Below are 17991 nucleotides of genomic sequence, written 5' to 3' on the forward strand. Positions count from 1 at the left end.
TGGCATTCTTCATTTTGGATAAATATTTCAAAGTCCTAGATCAGTTTCTCAGTAAAGGCAATATCAAGACTTCAAAATACACTCAGTATAGGTTGAGACTGGGAGCCTGAGGGTAAGAAATAATTGATCTCAGCAACTATAATTGTCTCATCAAACATGATGTAAAATAAGACTTGGTAAATGCCTTCCTCCTACAGTTTGGTATTTCACTCACTGTACTTCACTTTGAGTCTTTGTATTAACTGTTGCACTTCTGATCTTGTTCCTCCACTGCAGGTGTCTGTTAAGGTACATGTGTATGTCCCATGTGCAGCAAACCATCCTCCCATCAAGTAAATCAGCAGTATATTGGATGAACAGGTGGCAAATAACCAGCACAAGCAAATACTCCAACAAGCTTTCCACAACAGGAAGTCTAGATTTGTAAATTACAAGACACTAAGGCAAGCATGGAGATTGGCAACAGTCGCATTCAAATGTGTCCCACTTGAAGCAAGAGTTAGTTAAACAAAAAACCCACACCAACTTTTCCAGGTGCTGATCTAGACACTAAAGTCTCTGTAGAAAAAAGTTACAATTTATTTTTAGAATGTATTTTCCTCTTGAGCATACAGTGAGCATATTGATTTCCTTCTCTTAATTACAGCTTTTATTTCCACTAAACCTCCCAACTAGAACTCTAAGCTTCCAAAAATTGTTAAATATCTCCCCTACAAATGTCAATGAATTTTTTTTTTTTTAATTTGCTAATGCCATTACCAGCTGCTTGCTAGAGTCAATCTGCAGCAGCACCATTTCCAAAATCAAGGGGGAACCTCATTTAATGCCTGAGGCAATCACAATAAAACAGATGGAAAGTGGAAGAGGTTCTTGTTCTGCCTTTAAATAGAACATCTGTTTAACAAAAGTATGGATGTTAACAAAAACATGGTTGATGCACAATTGTTTTGATAAGAATGAAAAAGAAAATTAAAGGGAAAGGAATGCACAAGACTGAAGCTAGGTGTTGAGTGGTATTTAAAGTTGGCCACAATCAGCAATGGTGATCTTGGAAGAGCAAGTGCCCTTGTCATTTCCTTTGCTTTCTATAGCTCTGACGACATCCATGCCCTCAACAACACTCCCAAACACAACGTGCTTGCCATCGAGCCTGTTAAAAGAAAGAGCATAAAAAGAGCTTTACTTTACTGAGAAAGACCAATACACACCATTTAATAAATAGCAGCAGCACAAGGCATGAAATAGTTAATGCTCAAGATAATATCCCCCCCAAAGTTGTAGTTATGATGAATTTCTTTGATTGCAGCATGGCTAGTGTCAGATGGGCTGGTTTGAATATTTGATAAAAATGGGCATTTTAAAGAGACGAGACTAATTTAATACAGAATTCACTCCCCCGCCCCCCCAACTGTTTTAGTAGTTCTTACGACCCATAACTGCAAACAAGATTGTGCCTGACTCATGCAAGGTCCTGTCCACTAAAGCTTTACATACACCTACTGGCACCCATCAAATTTTATTCTTCGTGCCACATGCATAGCACTGAATTTTGGCTTTTACAAACTTCCACTTACACCACAGCACTCTTGTATTCTCAAGTCTGTTTATTTTCCATCACAGCAGCAAAAATACACTGATTTACAATAAAGTGCACCTAACGGTTTCTACAGCAACAGTTTGCAGGAAGTCACATAGCCGACATGCTACAAGTTTCTGCTAGATGTTTTGAGTATTTATGGATTATCCAGCATCAGGACTTCATAACAGCATGTTCAGACCAAAAAAAGTCAGATCACTCATTTTCTACAAGAGTCCACATCTCCAGGGCATCGTGGCTCAGGTGGATAAGGCGCCATACCATAAATCCAGGGACCCAGGTTCGATTCCAACCTGAGGTCATTTCCTGATCCTGCCCCCTCTCTCTCCTGCTCATTTCCTGTCTCTACACTGTCCTATCCAATAAAAGGTGGAAAAAATCATCCACATCTCAGCTGCATGATCATTGGCAATGTTGAAGTCCAGACAACTTTACAGTAACACGCTATGATGCAGTTTGGCAACAACCAACCCAAATTGAGAAGCTCAAGAGAATACTAGAGACCAGTTGTGTAAATTTTAATCCTCAAACCATTCCCACATACAATAGAGAAAAGTTAATAACTGCAGCAGCACATTAGCTCATCCATTGCGTCCTTCCATTGTCCACATTTCATGAAAATCGCTTCTCTCAAGTCTTCACTGATCATTCTTTTTGGCAGGAAGGTAGGTCTGCCTGGGGTGCATAGCTTCTACCCAAATTTGCATATTGCAATTAAAGACGGAGTAATTAAGCCCTAACGAACAGTTTCCAGACGATTGTTTCTTCTGATTTTGATTCTTTCTGGCATGAAGGTAGAAGCATCTAGGTGCTCCTAACTTCTACCCAGATTTGCTTAAATACAATTATGAAGTTATGGACTAGTTAAGCCTTAATGAGCAGTTAAAAAAAAAGCTTCCATCAATTCCTCATCATTTTAGATCTTTCTGGCAAATATTTTTAGGGTGCATATAGCTTGCAGCAATTATTGCACAAGGTAGCCCACTTTAGGTTGCTACTTCTGGACTATACAGGGCTAGAGTGAGCGCCATCATTGATGGTCTCATTTATAACATGTCTGTTTACAACACTTCATAGCGATTTACACTCTAGATCATAGGTGGCCGAGCCGCATGCGGCTCTTTGCCTGGTGTCATGCGGCTCTCACCTTCACGTCCAAGTTGGTGTTCGTTTGTGGTTTTATGTGCGTTTTCGCTTCACTGCAGTTAATTACGGTTATTTTATTAAAGGTGCTTCGCTTGGTTTCATTACGGTATTTTCACATCATGACAAATGCACAGGTGCGTGAGATATGCTAAATTCCCCTACAAGTAGCACTTCTGCTGCTGTGTGTGTATATGTGTGTACATTTGAGTATGTGAATGTGTGCTGATGAATTCAGATACACTACATGCCAAAAGTTTGAACATACCTTCTCATTGAAGTAGCAGGTGACCGTTTGTGATGCTAACTGCGCGTGTGAGTATTGTACTATCCCTGCTGCTGAGGCTTGGGATACGCAGTGGGCACGCGCAAGCCTGAGTAGTGGGTGAGTGCTCATTCAGTTTTGACGCCTTGAGTGAGAGTAGAGTATACTGCAAGTGTAAATAGTCATGAGAACACAGAACACATTGAATGAGAAGGTGTGTCCAAACTTTTGGCATGTAGTGTATATACATTATGTATTTGTTCATTTGTTTTCCAGTTATCAATTTGTGCACGCGCGCGCATGTGTGTTCTTTCAAAAATTTGAGCATTGTATTATATTTTATCTATATTTGCACTTGCACTGATCACTGTTCCCAGTGCCTATAGAGCTTGTACTGTTCGAGGAAATTAAATTAGCACTTTGTAATTTCCATTTTCCAACTGACTGTATTTATTTGAATACTTATTTATTTGAATGCAGGTCTTGTGCAGGTCATGCAATTGAGAATTCAAGCTGAATCAAAATGGCTTTTGCATTTTCGATGTTAAACAGGTAACTCCAAAATGCACTAGAATACAGGAAATTGCATCTAAGAAATCCAAAATTTTTCGGGGGAGGCCCCCCGGAACCCCCCCAATGGGGGGAATCCCCACATGTAAACAATGTCTGCCTTTGTGCCCCACCTACAATTTTCTTCACCAGTCGCCACTGTTGAAAATGACTGGCCTGTGGTCTTGGTACGGCAGTAAATGTATCATTATCATGTTGGTGTGGGGCATTGGTTAAGTTGGAGTGTGACATCAATGTGGCTGTGTGTGTCTGCGCGCGCAGAAGGAAGGGTAATATTCGTGTGCCCATGTTCATGTGCCGATGTGGCTCTTTGCCGTAACACAGTAAGAATTGTGGCTCTTGGGCTCCGACTGGTTGGCCACCCCTGCTCTAGATACTTAAAAAGCAGGAATGCAATTCATTGGCTCACACAGATTGTGGTGTGCATCAGTGAATAAAGACCAAGGAGCGTGGATGGGATTTGTTACCATCAAGTCCTTGCATCTCTGAATGAGATGCCATATCCTGGCTTGACAATTCATTAGTCCACAGAAACCTGCACTGTTAACCATACTTATGGCATCACGTCTAAAATAAGATCACTTTGATTTCATTAACTTGCCTGTCACAGTTCCTCCAAGCCAATGTAACAGTTGGAATCCATGATAAACTTCAGCTGTCAATAAGGTTGGACCTTGGCTTTTTACATGTACAAAGACTTATTAAATCCAAGCCGTGTGTGGTTACAAGCCACCTTTTCATTTAAAAATGAAGTGATCCTACACCATACTCCACTTCACCATGCTTTCAGAAACAATGCAAGATTTGATCATAACGGGCCCTTACAGTTAAAAGGAGACCTACTCACTAACCATTTATTCCTTAGTTGAGAACTCTTGAGTAATTCTTCCTTCCAAACAAGCAATTGTCAATTAACCACCCTAGACCAAAACACTGCATATTAAGAGCATCAAGTCATATTGCATCTGACACACAAAGGAAAATGTGCAAGTGAAAAAACTGAAACAGGGCTCACCAGGAGGTTTTCGCAGTGCAGATGAAGAACTGTGAGCCATTGGTGTTGGGTCCCGCATTAGCCATGGACAGGGTGCCAGGGGACGTGTGCCTCAGAGTGAAGTTCTCATCTGCAAACTTCTCACCATAGATGGACCTTCCACCAGTTCCATTGTGTCTCGTGAAGTCACCACCCTAAAAGGATTTGCAACAGCAATTCAGATCCAGTCAACAAACTGGGGGTGGGTTTCCCAAAAGCCTCTTAACCAAGAGAGCATTCACTTTGCAGCTCACTAGCATTTAACAACGATTTTTGCACCATGACACTTTTGGGAAACTCTGGCCCAAACAGTTTAATGTTCAGGTATTAAAACCATCCCAATAAACTTGGGTTAGGTGTGTGGGATCTTACCTGACACATGAATCCTGGGATGACACGGTGGAAGCCAGAGCCTTTGTAGCCGAAACCCTTCTCTCCAGTGCACAGAGCTCGAAAGTTCTCTGTGTAGAATTTCACAAGAAATGTTCACTTTTTTTAAAAATAAAAATTAACTCACAGGAGAAATAAACCAACAAAGAAAATACTCACCAGCAGTCTTTGGGACCGCATCAGCTCTCAACTGAGAAACAAAAAGGAAGAAAGATCAGGATTCCACCAAGATAGAAACTCACTGGACCATGAACCAATTCAACAACATTAGTGCACAAACTCACTTTAAAGCCATTACTAAAAGTGGGACACACCCACTGATCACACATTAAACCAGTGCAAGTCATGCAGGCAAAGCTACATTTTAACCCAAATATTTACATAGACTTATCACTGCAGGTCCAAGTGCAATTAAAGCATTTTACCAATAAATGCTTTGAACCTGCAAGAAGCACAAGACTGAAATGTTATCCATTTAATGACCAGGGGATTAAAAACTCAGCATGCATCCTTCAGTTAGACTACAAGTATTTAACTTAACGTACTCATAAGCGTGAAAGGTATGCTTTATGCATTAATTACTCCTGCAAGTACAATTTACTGGAAAAAGTACATGCAGCAGTAAATATAACGCACTGCTCCCTCCTGCGGTGGTACACGTGAGTGCGCTTTTCTGCTTCTCTAATGACATGCGGCTTCAAAGGAGCGGCGATTACAGTAGTGCGCCCCCTGTCGGCTACAACAGTAATGTCCGGATCTCTCACACTTCAACGAGTCAAATTCGAAGCAACACTTCAGCCTCCAACTCATTTCCACTGGATTTGTTTAAAGACCAGTCGTAAAGTCAAATGCAAAGCCGGTAACTGTGGACGAAAAGAAACTCTTGCGTTAACGTGCCTGCTGTATCCGCTTACCCAGCATCTGGATGTAAATCTTAGCGGAGTCATTTCAAAGTGGCACCTCGAAACGTGAGTCGAGTCTGCCGAGATGACTCAGCGGAAAGATTCGAGTCACGCCTAAGCGACATTAAATGCATTTCAGTTAAATAACTTATCGAGATAGATTTGATACTCGTTTTAGCTAGTTTGATTGCTAATAGTTTTCAATTAAGCCCTTAAAAAAAGGCGACCTTTTCTCACACACCGGCTCCGGTTTCCAGAAAGCGGTCCTGCCCAGTAATTTTCCATTAACCGCGGAAGCCCTCACCCTCCCACGGCTCGGCTTTCTGAAATATCCTCAAAAAAAAAAAAAAAAAACTCACACAAACCTCTCCACACCACACTATTGAATGTGGGTATATTACACAGATATAGCCTCATGTTTTTCTTAATTAAGCTGAGAAACACCGAGCCAGTGACCGTCGCTTTGGGATCCGTGAAGCGGAATCTCTTCAGCGACAGAGGAAGCGGTTTCTACAATCTTTCACCTCACATTATCAGTTAATTTTCTTCAGTACAGACAAACAAACCCAAACCCATTAAATAACTACATCTGAGCATTAAAAGATACGGTTTTTTGTTGCGAAAACATCTCTACTATTAGGGAAAAAAACCAAAATGGCGGATTGACTCGCTGCTCTTCCCTCAACTCTTTTGAAGTCTCGTTTTCGGCCACGTGAGAACAATGAGGCCGAGTTTTTTGTTTTTTTTTTTACACACACACACACACACACACACAACTCCTGCTTCATTACACTAATCTCTACGGCTGGTGAAGGTTTTAGCCCTTTTAGAGCATTCCTGTAGACTTGTACTGAAAATAACCAGCTTGAGTACCATTTTAGTAAATCCTATTTATACACAATTAAATAAAAAGTCGTGCACGGGCATGAGAAATCAGTTATGCCTGCGAATAATTAAAAAAAAAAATTTAATGCCACCCATGAAAAATAAAGTTTAACATCAGAAAAACGACTATAACGCGAACAACTTTTAGCCAAATATGCCAATATGATGCTCAACAGCAATTCAAAATGGCACCTTTAAGCCAGGAGGGAAATAAAGATGGCGTCTAATTTCTAAAAAAAAAAAAAAAGCTCCATTAGGAAACTTGACTCGTCTTTTATCTTGGAGCACGTGATCATTTTCAATCCGACAAAATACGCAGCATCTATTTTCTCTGCAGCGCCTTACAAAAAAATAAAATAAATTTAAAAAAAAAATCCATATATTACTATAATAAATATGCAGGTGTGTACAGTTTTATGCTTACAGAATAGTCTGAGCTTAAGCTTTGCTACAGTACAAGGAACAACATGAGTAACTGTACCATACTACCCAGTCTGTTTCAAACAGTTAGTCATATTTAAGCAAAACTTAACCAGTCATTTTCATTTCCTCACCTCCATCACAATCCTTCCTATATTTTTCCCATCAACAGTGATATCAAAAAACACTCTAGGGTTGGCCATGTCGACAGAAACGTGCTCTACTCTCCAGCACTAATACGAGAAACCGTGAACAGGATGTAGGAGACCGATCTGCAAGCAAAAACTTGAATATATAGAAGCAGTACGGAAGCCGTTTCCTATTGGAACATATTTAGACACGAGCTCTTGATTGACAGGCAGTACATTCAATCAGAGTCTGAGATACTGTATCGTTTTACCACAAAGCTCCAATTATCACGAGCTTTCTTACGATTGGGCCATTTCACTTAGCATCAATGACGAAACTAAATTTGAGCCAATAAGCTTTGTGCGAAAGCAAGTGGGTGGGTGTCTGTATTCGCGCGGTTAGTGACGTGGTGTCATGGCGTCAGGGCGGCGGCCAGGGATTAAGTTCGCCATTATGGAACAGACCAGTGGGGAGAGTGGCTGGTTATGAATCAGGAAAAGTCACTTGTTTGTTGTGTCAGTATAGATTAAAATAAGAACAATAAAGCAATTAAGAAATGGTTGCCTGGGGGGGGAGAGTTATGGAAGTTGTTAGAGGTTTTTGTTCCCTGGACTTTGTAAAATACTGACTGATAGTATTTTGTATTTTTCCATGATTGTGATATTACAGAGTAAAGGAACCTGATAGTTTAACGGTGACCTGTGACTCACCCGTTTGGGGTTCCAGTGCTGGGAGTGTGTGATGTTCCAGTGATAGAAATCACAGCCCAAGATGATCACATTTATGTTTATTATTGAGCATTTATAGTTATCTGGTTTAATACTCAAATAAATTACATACTAAATATAATCTGTATTTCTAACTGAACCAAAGACAATATACAGTCAGGTCCATAACTATTTGGACAATGAACATTTTTTTTTAATTTAAAATGAAGCAATTAAGATGTGTTTGAAATGCACACTTTCTGCTTTAATTCAAAAAATCTTGCACTAACCTTTCAGGAATTACTTTTTTTTTTTTTTTTATTAATATACATAGTCCTTCCATTCTCATAGGCTCAAAAGTAATTGGACAATTGCCCGATAAACCATTTCATGCCTAGTTGTGGCCTGTTTCCTCATTATTTCATGACAAATTAAGGAGATAAAAAGTCTGGAGTTGAATTTACATTTGGTAGCTGTTCATGGGAACTTTCAACACCTCTATGTGGTCCAAAGAAGTTTGAAGTAATTTAAGGAGGCCATCTTCTTCTTTTGGCCGCTCCCGATTAGGGGTCACCACAGCGGATCTTTTGTCTCCATCGCTCCCTGTCTTCCGCATCCTTCTCTACCACACCTGCCACTTTCATGTCCTCTCTCACTACATCCATGTATCTCCTCTTTGGCCTTCCTTGTTTTTGTTTGCCTGGCAGCTGCATCCTCAACATTCTCCTTCCAACATGCTCTGCATTGTCCGGAATAAATTGAATGATACACGTTGATGGATTAATTTGCTTTTCTACGCCCTTTTTTGAGGAATGTATTGTAGGACTTAAACCATCATCTGAAGAGGTGAGATCGCTCCTTTTTCCCCCTTATTTTTGCTGGCGGGATTGACTCTGCCCTAAGGGCTATTCTCTCTCTCTCTCTCTCTCACTTTGCACCAGGCATTACACAATAAATATTCACAGTGAAAATATTTTGTAAGCGCATTTCATGAACCAAGTTATAGGATTTCTTGACAACTCGCATCGCATCGCAATGAGATCATTGGCACTACTGGTGTTAAGAATCAGACCATTTTATAAATGAATATTTTGCTGTAGAGCTGCAGTGTTTGTACAATTGCATGTTTTTGCTTCACTATTACTGTCACTATTCTGCTTCTTGCATTACTACTGTGAACTAACACTGAACATAATAATAATAATAATATCCAAGCTCGTGTTTCACTCTCACTAGTGCTCTGTAAGGCTTTTTCCTGGTGATATTCGTTACACTTCTACCCAGCGTGAAGCACTCACAGTCATGTGGTTGTGACGTCATCGTAAACAAATCCGTTTTACTCATCCAGACGACTTCACAACGGCAACGTTGCCAGATCTTTCCACTCTGGAACCCGTTCTCAAAAAGATTGCGTTTTGGGCACCCAAAACGCCGGTGCCGTGTGGACGCCAGGCCTAAACGATAAGCAATTGTATCGGAGTCACCCGAATCCGTTGCCGTGTGGACAGGGCCTCAGTCTTATCTCTCTTAGCTTAATTCCCAATATGTGCTATCCCTCTGATGGAGGCCATCATTAGGCTAAAATCTCTCTCACACACACACCAGAGAGATGGCAGAACATTTGAGTGGTCAAATCAACAATTTGGTACATTCTTAAAAAGAAGGAATGCACTACTGAGCACAGTAACACAAAAAGATCTGGAAGACAACTAACGTGGATGATCAGAGAATTCATTCCTTGGTGAAGAAAAACTATCTAGCCAAGTCAAGAACACTCTTGAGCATGTAGGCCTATCGTTATCAAAGTCTACTATCAATAGACATCTTCATGAATGTAGGTTTATCTCCAGATGCACACCACTGGTAATGCTCAAGAACAGAAAGGCAAGATTAGATTTTCCTTGAAAGCCTGCCCAGTTCTGGAACAAGATTCTTTGGACAGATAAAACCAAGATTAACTTGTACCAGTCAGAATGATGGGAAGAGATGCATAACGACATCATCTGCCAAACATGAGCATGCATGGCTGTTCATGGAACTGGGCCACTGGTGTTTATTACCTCTGCCAAATTTGTTGGAGGTGGTTATGTTTTTGCCTCCGTTTATTTGTTTGCCCATTCCATGCCAACTTAACTCAAAAAGTAATGAATGGATTTTGATGAAATTTTGAAGAACCATGGGCCAAGGAACAATTAATTCGATTTTGATGTAAATCTGAATACATGGCTTGGCAGAGGTATGCACTCTACCAAGTGCTCTTCTAGTTGACATGACTGCTGATTGAAGTAGCAGGATGGATTCTGAAGTGGACAGAGCAATACTTTATGCTCCGATTCAGTCAAATGCTGCAAACCTGATATGACAGCGCTTCACAGTACAGAAGGATAAATGACCCAAAATGTACAGTGAAAACAATCCAAGAGCTTCTTAAGGTACAGAAATGGAATGTTCTTAAAACGCAGAGCTCATCAACCCAATTGAGCATGCTTATATTTATAACTGTTAGTTTGTCCAATGGGTGGCACGGTGGGGTAGTGGTTAGCGCTGTCGCCTCACAGCAAGAAGGTCCAGGTTCGAGCCCCGTGGTCGGCAAGGGCCTTTCTGTGCGGAGTTTGCATGTTCTCCCCGTGTCCGCATGGGTTTCCTCCGGGTGCTCCGGTTTCCCCCACAGTCCAAAGACATGCAGGTTAGGTTAACTGGTGACTCTAAATTGACCGTAGGTGTGAATGTGAGTGTGAATGGTTGTCTGTGTCTATGTGTCAGCCCTGTGATGACCTGGCGACTTGTCCAGGGTGTACCCCGCCTTTCGCCCATAGTCAGCTGGGATAGGCTCCAGCTTGCCTGCGACCCTGTAGAAGGATAAAGCGGCTAGAGATAATGAGATGAGAGATGAGATGAGTTTGTCCAATTAATTTTGAGCCTGTGAAAATGGAGGGTCTATGTAAAAAAAGAAAAAAGTTAAAATTCCTAAATGGTTCATGCAATATTTCTGTTAAACCCCTTGAATTGAAGCCAAAAATCTACAATCACGTTTTGATGGCTTCATTTGAAATCCATTGTGGTGGTGTACAGAGGCAAAAATCACATAACTGTCCAAATACTTATGGACCTGACTGTAAATCTTAGAAAGCAAATTGTCCCATCCTGAATGTAGGCAGTTCGTGCACTTCCCATTTTTTTTTCTTTGTTTGTTTGTCCCCTCCAACAGAGATGGTCTTATCTTAGGACCTCAAATAACTCAAATGCAACAGGATGGGGATTAAGTCTTTACTTAAAAAACATAATGGAAATATTTCACATCTTTAGAAAAACAAAAAATGATTAAGATTTTACAAGTTTAATTCAATCATTAAAATGAAAGTAAAAGATTCACCTACACATGACGGTCAAACTTTTTTTTTTCTTTCTCCTAACAGTTGGACGAACAGCAAGTGTGACTTGCTGCTGGTCTCAAAGACGCTTCTCCGCTCTCTTATTGAAACTCTTCATGGTCACAGATCTGATGGTGAAATGATTTTTTTTCTTTTTAACAAATTCATAAACTTTGCTAGATAACACACCGAAGAGAGATGCATACAGGTCCACCAATTATCTTTATAATTATTATAATAACAATTATATAATCAAAAGATAAAATTGTATGATACACAAATGTCTTCAAAAACAATTGCACATCCAAGAACTCCTGACCCTCCCTGGATTATTTAGGATACAAACTGCACATAGCCAACAGCGTCCAGAGAGCAATCATAAATAATAAAGACAAGACAGGATACGGGGCAGCAGACTGTCCTCCTCTCTCCATCGAGTCTCTTTTGCAATCAATCAAACTGAAAAGGAACAAGAGCTTTTTGGACAAAAACGAATGTTTGCCATAGTGTTTAAAGTGTATGTGGCGTTTTACCATGGGGTACAGAGAGTGAATACATCTGTAACAATAATCATCTTATATCTGTACATATTTTTAACACGGCTCCCTAATTGTTCCTCATCAGTAACAATAATGGGTACTGCCATTAGACCAGACTATCAAGAGGCCATCATACTGCAAAAATGAAAGATCTGGATGTCAGAGACAAAATGTGAGACTGTGAAAATTTAGGACCTGAATGCACTCTTAAAACAGGAGAGTTGCATTTTGTGAGCTTGAGTGTGCATTTGTGAGAGATCTACCCTGTCTGCTAGGTGTGATTGGGTTGCTTGTGCTCTGTGAGACCTCTTCTTTCTGCCGAATAAGGGGACATTGCATATCTAAAGGCAACTAAAATAACATGATGCCTAGAAGGTAAAGGCTGCGTGAATCAAGAAAGGCCAGGATTGAGACTTCTTTTGCGTAGGACAGGTTTACAATCAGCACAGGACTTTGTGCCAACAGTGCAGGAAGACACCATTATTTAAGTAGAAGGAGGAGGGAAAGAGCGGTGAGTAGAGAAACACACTTGGTGTAGTTTGTGGTACGTCTGTGCATTAAGGTGTGCTTCTTGTATTTCGTCTTACGTAAACAAACTCCCGGGGACTGAACGTGTTTTTTTTTTTTTTTCATATCTACATTGGCTGCCAGACAGCGCAGGATTCAAACCCCTCCCTCTAGACACGGCCTAATTTTTTTTAATTCGGCAAATGAGTACAGTACGTTTCTTTGATGCTACAGCGAGATATGCTTCGGGACTGCATCTCTAAACAACAAGGCAAAGGACAAGGGCATGCAGGCTGTAAAGAGGCTCTTAACACAAAGTATAAGCAAACTCCTGGACTTCAAGTACAAATTTGTGAGATCAAGTAATGGTGTGGGCATATGATAACATGCTAGCTTACTGGTGGAAGGGTTTTTTTTTTTTTTTTAAACCTGTTGAGGTAAGGCATGTCTGTGTCTTGTGTTTGCAGGGTCCATTGGCATTCCCAGCTTTTACACATGCATTCATCAAGTTACAACAGAGGCCAGGCATATTTTGGCTTTTTTTTGTGTGTGTGTGTCATTCTTAAAGAGCCTGTAGCTTTATCAAAACTCGCTTCTTCATGTTAATTGACAAATTCTGGATTTTAAAGAATGTCAGTACTTTACACTTGATTAAAACATGATCAAGAATAAATGACAAATGGGCAAATTCAATAAACTCCAAATGCAATGTAATTTACACCAAGCACAAGTCAGACATCAGATGGGGTGTTTTTCTACAAATGGATTTTGCAGAGCTGGAAATATAAAAGGGACTCTTCAAATAAAATAATAATAAAAACACAATAAAACCATGACATTTTTCAGAGGCAGACTAACAGAGACATCAAAGTCGGATTAAACCTTCTGCACCTTCCTTGCTATGAGCATTTCTGCATTCCAGTCTCAAAGGAACAGAGCAGGCCAATAATTAGACTCAAACGTTTGTGAGGATTCCACGCCCTGATTCCCCACACTTCCTCATAGCGTGCTAAGAGTATGTACTGCTGGGAGATGGTTTTTTTTTTTTTTAAGGATGGTGTGGCTAAGTTGGAGGTGGTATACAAGCTGTGTGTGAACTCAGTTGCTCTCAAACAGCGAGAGCAGGTCATCATTGCTGTTGTTAGGGAGGTCAGGAGGACCCAGGTAGGTCAGCAGCTCATCTGGGTTTGTTAGCTCTGGGAGCAGCTAGAGAAGCAGAAGAGGAAAGACAGCGTTAGGGTCGTTGGTCATTAAGAATCATCGTAAACCAGATGATTCAATGGTGACTCACATCAAGACCAGGCTCCGTTACGTCGCCTGGCCCCCCGGGGCCGCCCAGGCCAAAGCTATCTGTGTGCAGCCGGGGATTCTGGTTGGAGTTGCGCGAGTGCATGGGTCCTCCTGGGCCGCCCAGGTTGGAACTGCCATGGAGAGGTTGATGCTGCTGTTGCGGCTGTTGCGGCTGCTGCTGTTGTGGCTGCTGTTGCTGGAGGGGATTGTGGGATGGGTCCATGCGACTGGAGTGGGGAATCTACAAAAAAGGTAAAGGAGCTAGATCACAGAGTGACACAAGTGATTAAGAAATTGTAAGTGCACACAGAGAAACAGGACATGTGCCTAAAAGAAGCAGCTTTAATTGTGTAAAAGCTGTGGTTTAGAGGAGCAGCTGTCAGTGACATGGCTGAGAGTGCAGCAGGTCGTACTGTCGCCTCCAGAACCAGTCAAGGAGCGCTTACTCTCACATGCAGCACCTGGAACCGTAAGCCATCATCTACCTTCACTGTAGGATGGTATTAACGCAACTAATGCATGGTAGTGGTATGAGGCATGTCCCTTTAACAAATCAAGTTACTTAAGCTCAGAATGACATGTATGGATATTAAAATTCTCAACCTCAACTTTGTCATTTTTTGTGAAAGCCTGGGAAGAAAAAAAAAAAAGCCTTATCAGAGGCACAAACGACATAAATGTGCTACCTGTCCGGGCATGGGGTGCCCCACAGGTTTCTCAGGGGTCAGCAGGCCACTTGGAAGGTCGGCCTGGTAGGAGAGGGGTGGAGGCCCCGAGGAAAACTCGCCCAAGGTTGGAGTGCTGGGGGCGTTGGGGAAGTCTGAGAAGCCTGGCTGATTGGAATATCCTGAACCGGCTAAGAGACATAGGAAACAAAAAGGTATACCATCAGTTTACAGGCTGAGAGTCAGTCTTCACAGGCTAACAAGATGGACTTCAGTATTCAGAACTGTCAGGTATTGCTTGTCTGTCTGATCCAGCTAGATCCATCTGGTCCATCTCTATTTTCCCGCCCACTTGCTCATTCTCTCGCACAACGACTATTGATCAGGTTTGACGAAAGCTTAAATGTGCTTCCTTTAAAACTCCGCAACATTTTCAACCTGACACTCATGTAGCATCACGGGGCAGCTCGGTGAGCACGGAGGAGAGCTCTAACGCCTCTTCAGTATGCACAAACTCGCAGACATCTGTAATTTGTTGGTGTGGATTCCTTCCCAGACCCTACTGCGCTGTCCAAGGTCTGTTATACTGTCTGGGAGTCCCAGCTACAGAAGGCAGAACTGGGATTCAAACTCATGATCTTCTTAGACAGCTGAGCCCCACACACTGCTTCGAAAGCTATATGATGTGTAACTACTTTGAGGCTAATTTTATGACTGCATAAACATTACTAGACAAGAAAAAGGAATAAAAAATTTTTTTTTTTAAAAACCTTGGCTGGGGTAATCAGGTGTGCTGCTGCTGCCGCCTTGTGGTAAGGACTGGTAGGGCGACGAGGCCGGGCCCAGGGCGGCAATCATCTCCATGACACTGGGCAGGATCATGTGACTGGGGCTGAGGGTGCGACATCGTTTCAGCGCTGGACCGTCCGGATCCTCTTTAATATGCAGGTCAGGCTTCACAGGGACCGGCTTCCAACTACACACTGGATCAATAGTGATCTCCTCATAGTCAGAACTATAAAAACACATTCAAATTCAGGTTAAAGAACACTGGAAACTAATTAGCTCAAGTTTACCGAACTAAGGTCACAGTGGTGTACGCTAACTTACTTCTGGATATAGATGAGAATGCCCAGCATATACTGATCCACTTCTAGTCCTTCCAGAAGAGCTGTCTTACTGCAAAGATCAGTGTAAGAGATTTGAGCATTTCTCAGAGTTCATCGGAACCGGTCCTTTTTCATAAGTTGTGACTGTTTTTAAAATCAAAACTACTGTGTTGGAATTAAAGTGGCTGCTGGCACATTTGATGAAATCACTTTTCTCGTTTTCAAAGTAAAACCATGTGTTTGGCTTCGAAAGGATTAATACATGAAAGACTGGTTGGCCAAGTCGAGCTATTCCAATATTAAACTGCTTAGCCAATAGTTAATCTGGATAAATTCAGTGTTGCATGTGTGATATTTGAACTTAGTACTGATTGCAAAGTGTCTCACTGCCTACGCAAGCTTAGCATCAGTGAGACATTTGGCATGTTAGACATGGACAATCTTAGCTCTTCTAAATCTACCGTGTTGATTTTTTTTTCTGCTTTAAATAATTGACATTGCAACAACCCTTGCACTTTTAAATCTAAATGTTTGAAATGTAATTTAGTCCATAGTCTTGCATGTCCTGTCTTGTGTTGTTGGTACTAACAACTTCGTTTATAATATATAGCTTTTTTATTTTTAAATTAAATACTGTGGGCCCGCAGTAATTGGCTAATGCTGTTGTGGTCACCCTACCACACACACACACACACACACTTTCTTGTAAAGATTTATATTATTTATTTTATTAATTTTAGAATTGATGACGAGACTAATAAAATAAAAATGTTTTGTTGTGTGACCTTTCAGCAGTGATGCAGGTATTCTTCAGGACACTACACACTTTCAGCAAACATCGAATTTTACAGAAAACATTAGGCATATATAAAACAGTAAAAGCAGATAACGTATAGTTTGAAAATGTCATATACAACCCCAATTCCAAAAAAAGTTGGGGCACTGGAAAACAAATAACAAAAACAGAATGTGAAGATTTGCAAAATCATGGAAACCTTACAGTACATTTCATTGAAAATAGTACAAAGACAACATATCAGATGTTGAAACTGAGAAATTTTATTGTTTTTTTGAAAACTATATGCTCATTTTGAAATTAAGTGCCAGCTAAATGTTTCAAAAATGTTAGGACAGGGGCAAGAAAAGACTGGAAAATGTGTGTAATGTTTAAAAAAAAAACAAACCTAATGTTTGTTTCATTGGCAACAGATCAGTAACATGACGGAGCATAAAAATGGCATCCCAGAGAGGTGGAGTCTCTCAGAATTAAGATGGGGAGGGGTTCACTGCTCTGTGAAAGATTGCGTGGGCAAACAGTGCAACAATTTAAGAATAACGTTCTCAATGCAAAATTGCAAAGAATTTGGGGATCACATCATTTATGGGACATAATATCATTGAAAGATTCAGATAATCTGGAGAAATCTCTGTATGCCAGAGACAAGGCTGAAAACTGACATTGGATGCCTGTGATCTTCAGGCCCTCAGGCGACACTGCATTAAAAGCAGACACCTGTCTGTAGTGGAAATCACTGTGTGGGCTCAGGAACACTTCAGAAAGCCATTGTTTGTGAAAACAGTTCATTACTGCATCCACAAATGCAAGTTAAAACCAGATATAAAAATATCCAGAATATTCTCTGGGCCCCGAGCTCTTTTTGGAAAACTGTCCCGAGAACTGACGAATCAAAAGTAGAAATTCTTTTTAGAAAATCATGGACACCACGTCCTCCAGGCTAAAGAGGAGAGGGACCATCCGGCTTATCATCAGTGCACAGTTCAAAAGCCAGCATTCTGTGATAGTATGAGGGGACATTAGTGCACATGACATGGGTAGCTTGTACATCTGGGAGGGCATCATTAATGCTGAATGATATATACACGTTTCAGAACAATATGCTGCCATCCAGACAAAATCTTGTTCAGGGAAGGCCTTTCTTCTTTCAGCAAGACAATGCCAAACCGATTTCTGCACATATTAAAACTGCATGGCTCCATAGTAGAGTCCGGGTGCTAAACTGGCCTGGCTGCAGTCTAGGCCTGTCTCCCATTTCAAACATTTGGTGCATTATGAAGCGCAAAATACGACAAAGGAGACCTCAAACTGTTCAGCAACTGAACCTGTATATCAGGCAAGAATAGGACAACATTTCTCTTTCAGAACTACAGCACTTGGTCTCCCAAATGTTTACAGAGTGTTGTTAAAAGTACAGATGATGCAACACACTGGTAAACATGCCCTCTGTCCCGAAATGTGTTGCTGACATCAAATTCAAAATGAGCATATATTTTTCAAAAAAAGAATAAAATTTCTCAGTTTTAACATTTGATATGTTGTCTTTGTACCATTTTCAATGAAATATAGCATTTCCTTGATTTGCAAATTAACACATTCTGTTTTTATTTACAATTTACACAGCATCCCAACTTTTTTGGAATTGGGGTTGTATTACATTTACGAAAATGTAC

At 40.9% G+C, this 17991-nt stretch overlaps 2 protein-coding genes across 5 annotated transcripts in view; both read right to left on the bottom strand.

The window, feature by feature from the left end:
• Positions 1–561: 561 nt before the first annotated feature.
• Positions 562–7484, bottom strand: LOC132873369 (peptidyl-prolyl cis-trans isomerase-like). Its single transcript, XM_060908859.1, has 5 exons — positions 7340–7484; positions 5158–5188; positions 4981–5069; positions 4591–4763; positions 562–1150 (listed from the first exon to the last, which is right to left on the bottom strand). The coding sequence occupies exons 1-5, from the start codon at positions 7406–7408 to the stop codon at positions 1018–1020; spliced, it is 495 nt and encodes a 164-aa protein (XP_060764842.1). The 5' UTR covers positions 7409–7484; the 3' UTR covers positions 562–1017.
• A 3810-nt stretch (positions 7485–11294) lies between these two features.
• zmiz2 (zinc finger, MIZ-type containing 2) overlaps positions 11295–17991 on the bottom strand; it is a 50677-nt gene continuing 43980 nt past the window's right edge. For all 4 annotated transcript variants that reach the window (XM_060909207.1, XM_060909209.1, XM_060909206.1 and 1 more), the window contains 5 exons: positions 15524–15592; positions 15184–15428; positions 14435–14604; positions 13750–13989; positions 11295–13664 (listed from right to left, as the gene is read on the bottom strand). In XM_060909207.1, the coding sequence (XP_060765190.1) occupies positions 13557–13664; positions 13750–13989; positions 14435–14604; positions 15184–15428; positions 15524–15592 (832 nt within the window). In that variant the 3' untranslated portion in view covers positions 11295–13556. The remainder of the gene's footprint in view (positions 13665–13749; positions 13990–14434; positions 14605–15183; positions 15429–15523; positions 15593–17991) is intronic.

Source organism: Neoarius graeffei, chromosome 25 (assembly GCF_027579695.1).
Source record: "Neoarius graeffei isolate fNeoGra1 chromosome 25, fNeoGra1.pri, whole genome shotgun sequence".
In the NCBI taxonomy this organism is placed as follows: Eukaryota; Metazoa; Chordata; class Actinopteri; order Siluriformes; family Ariidae; genus Neoarius; species Neoarius graeffei.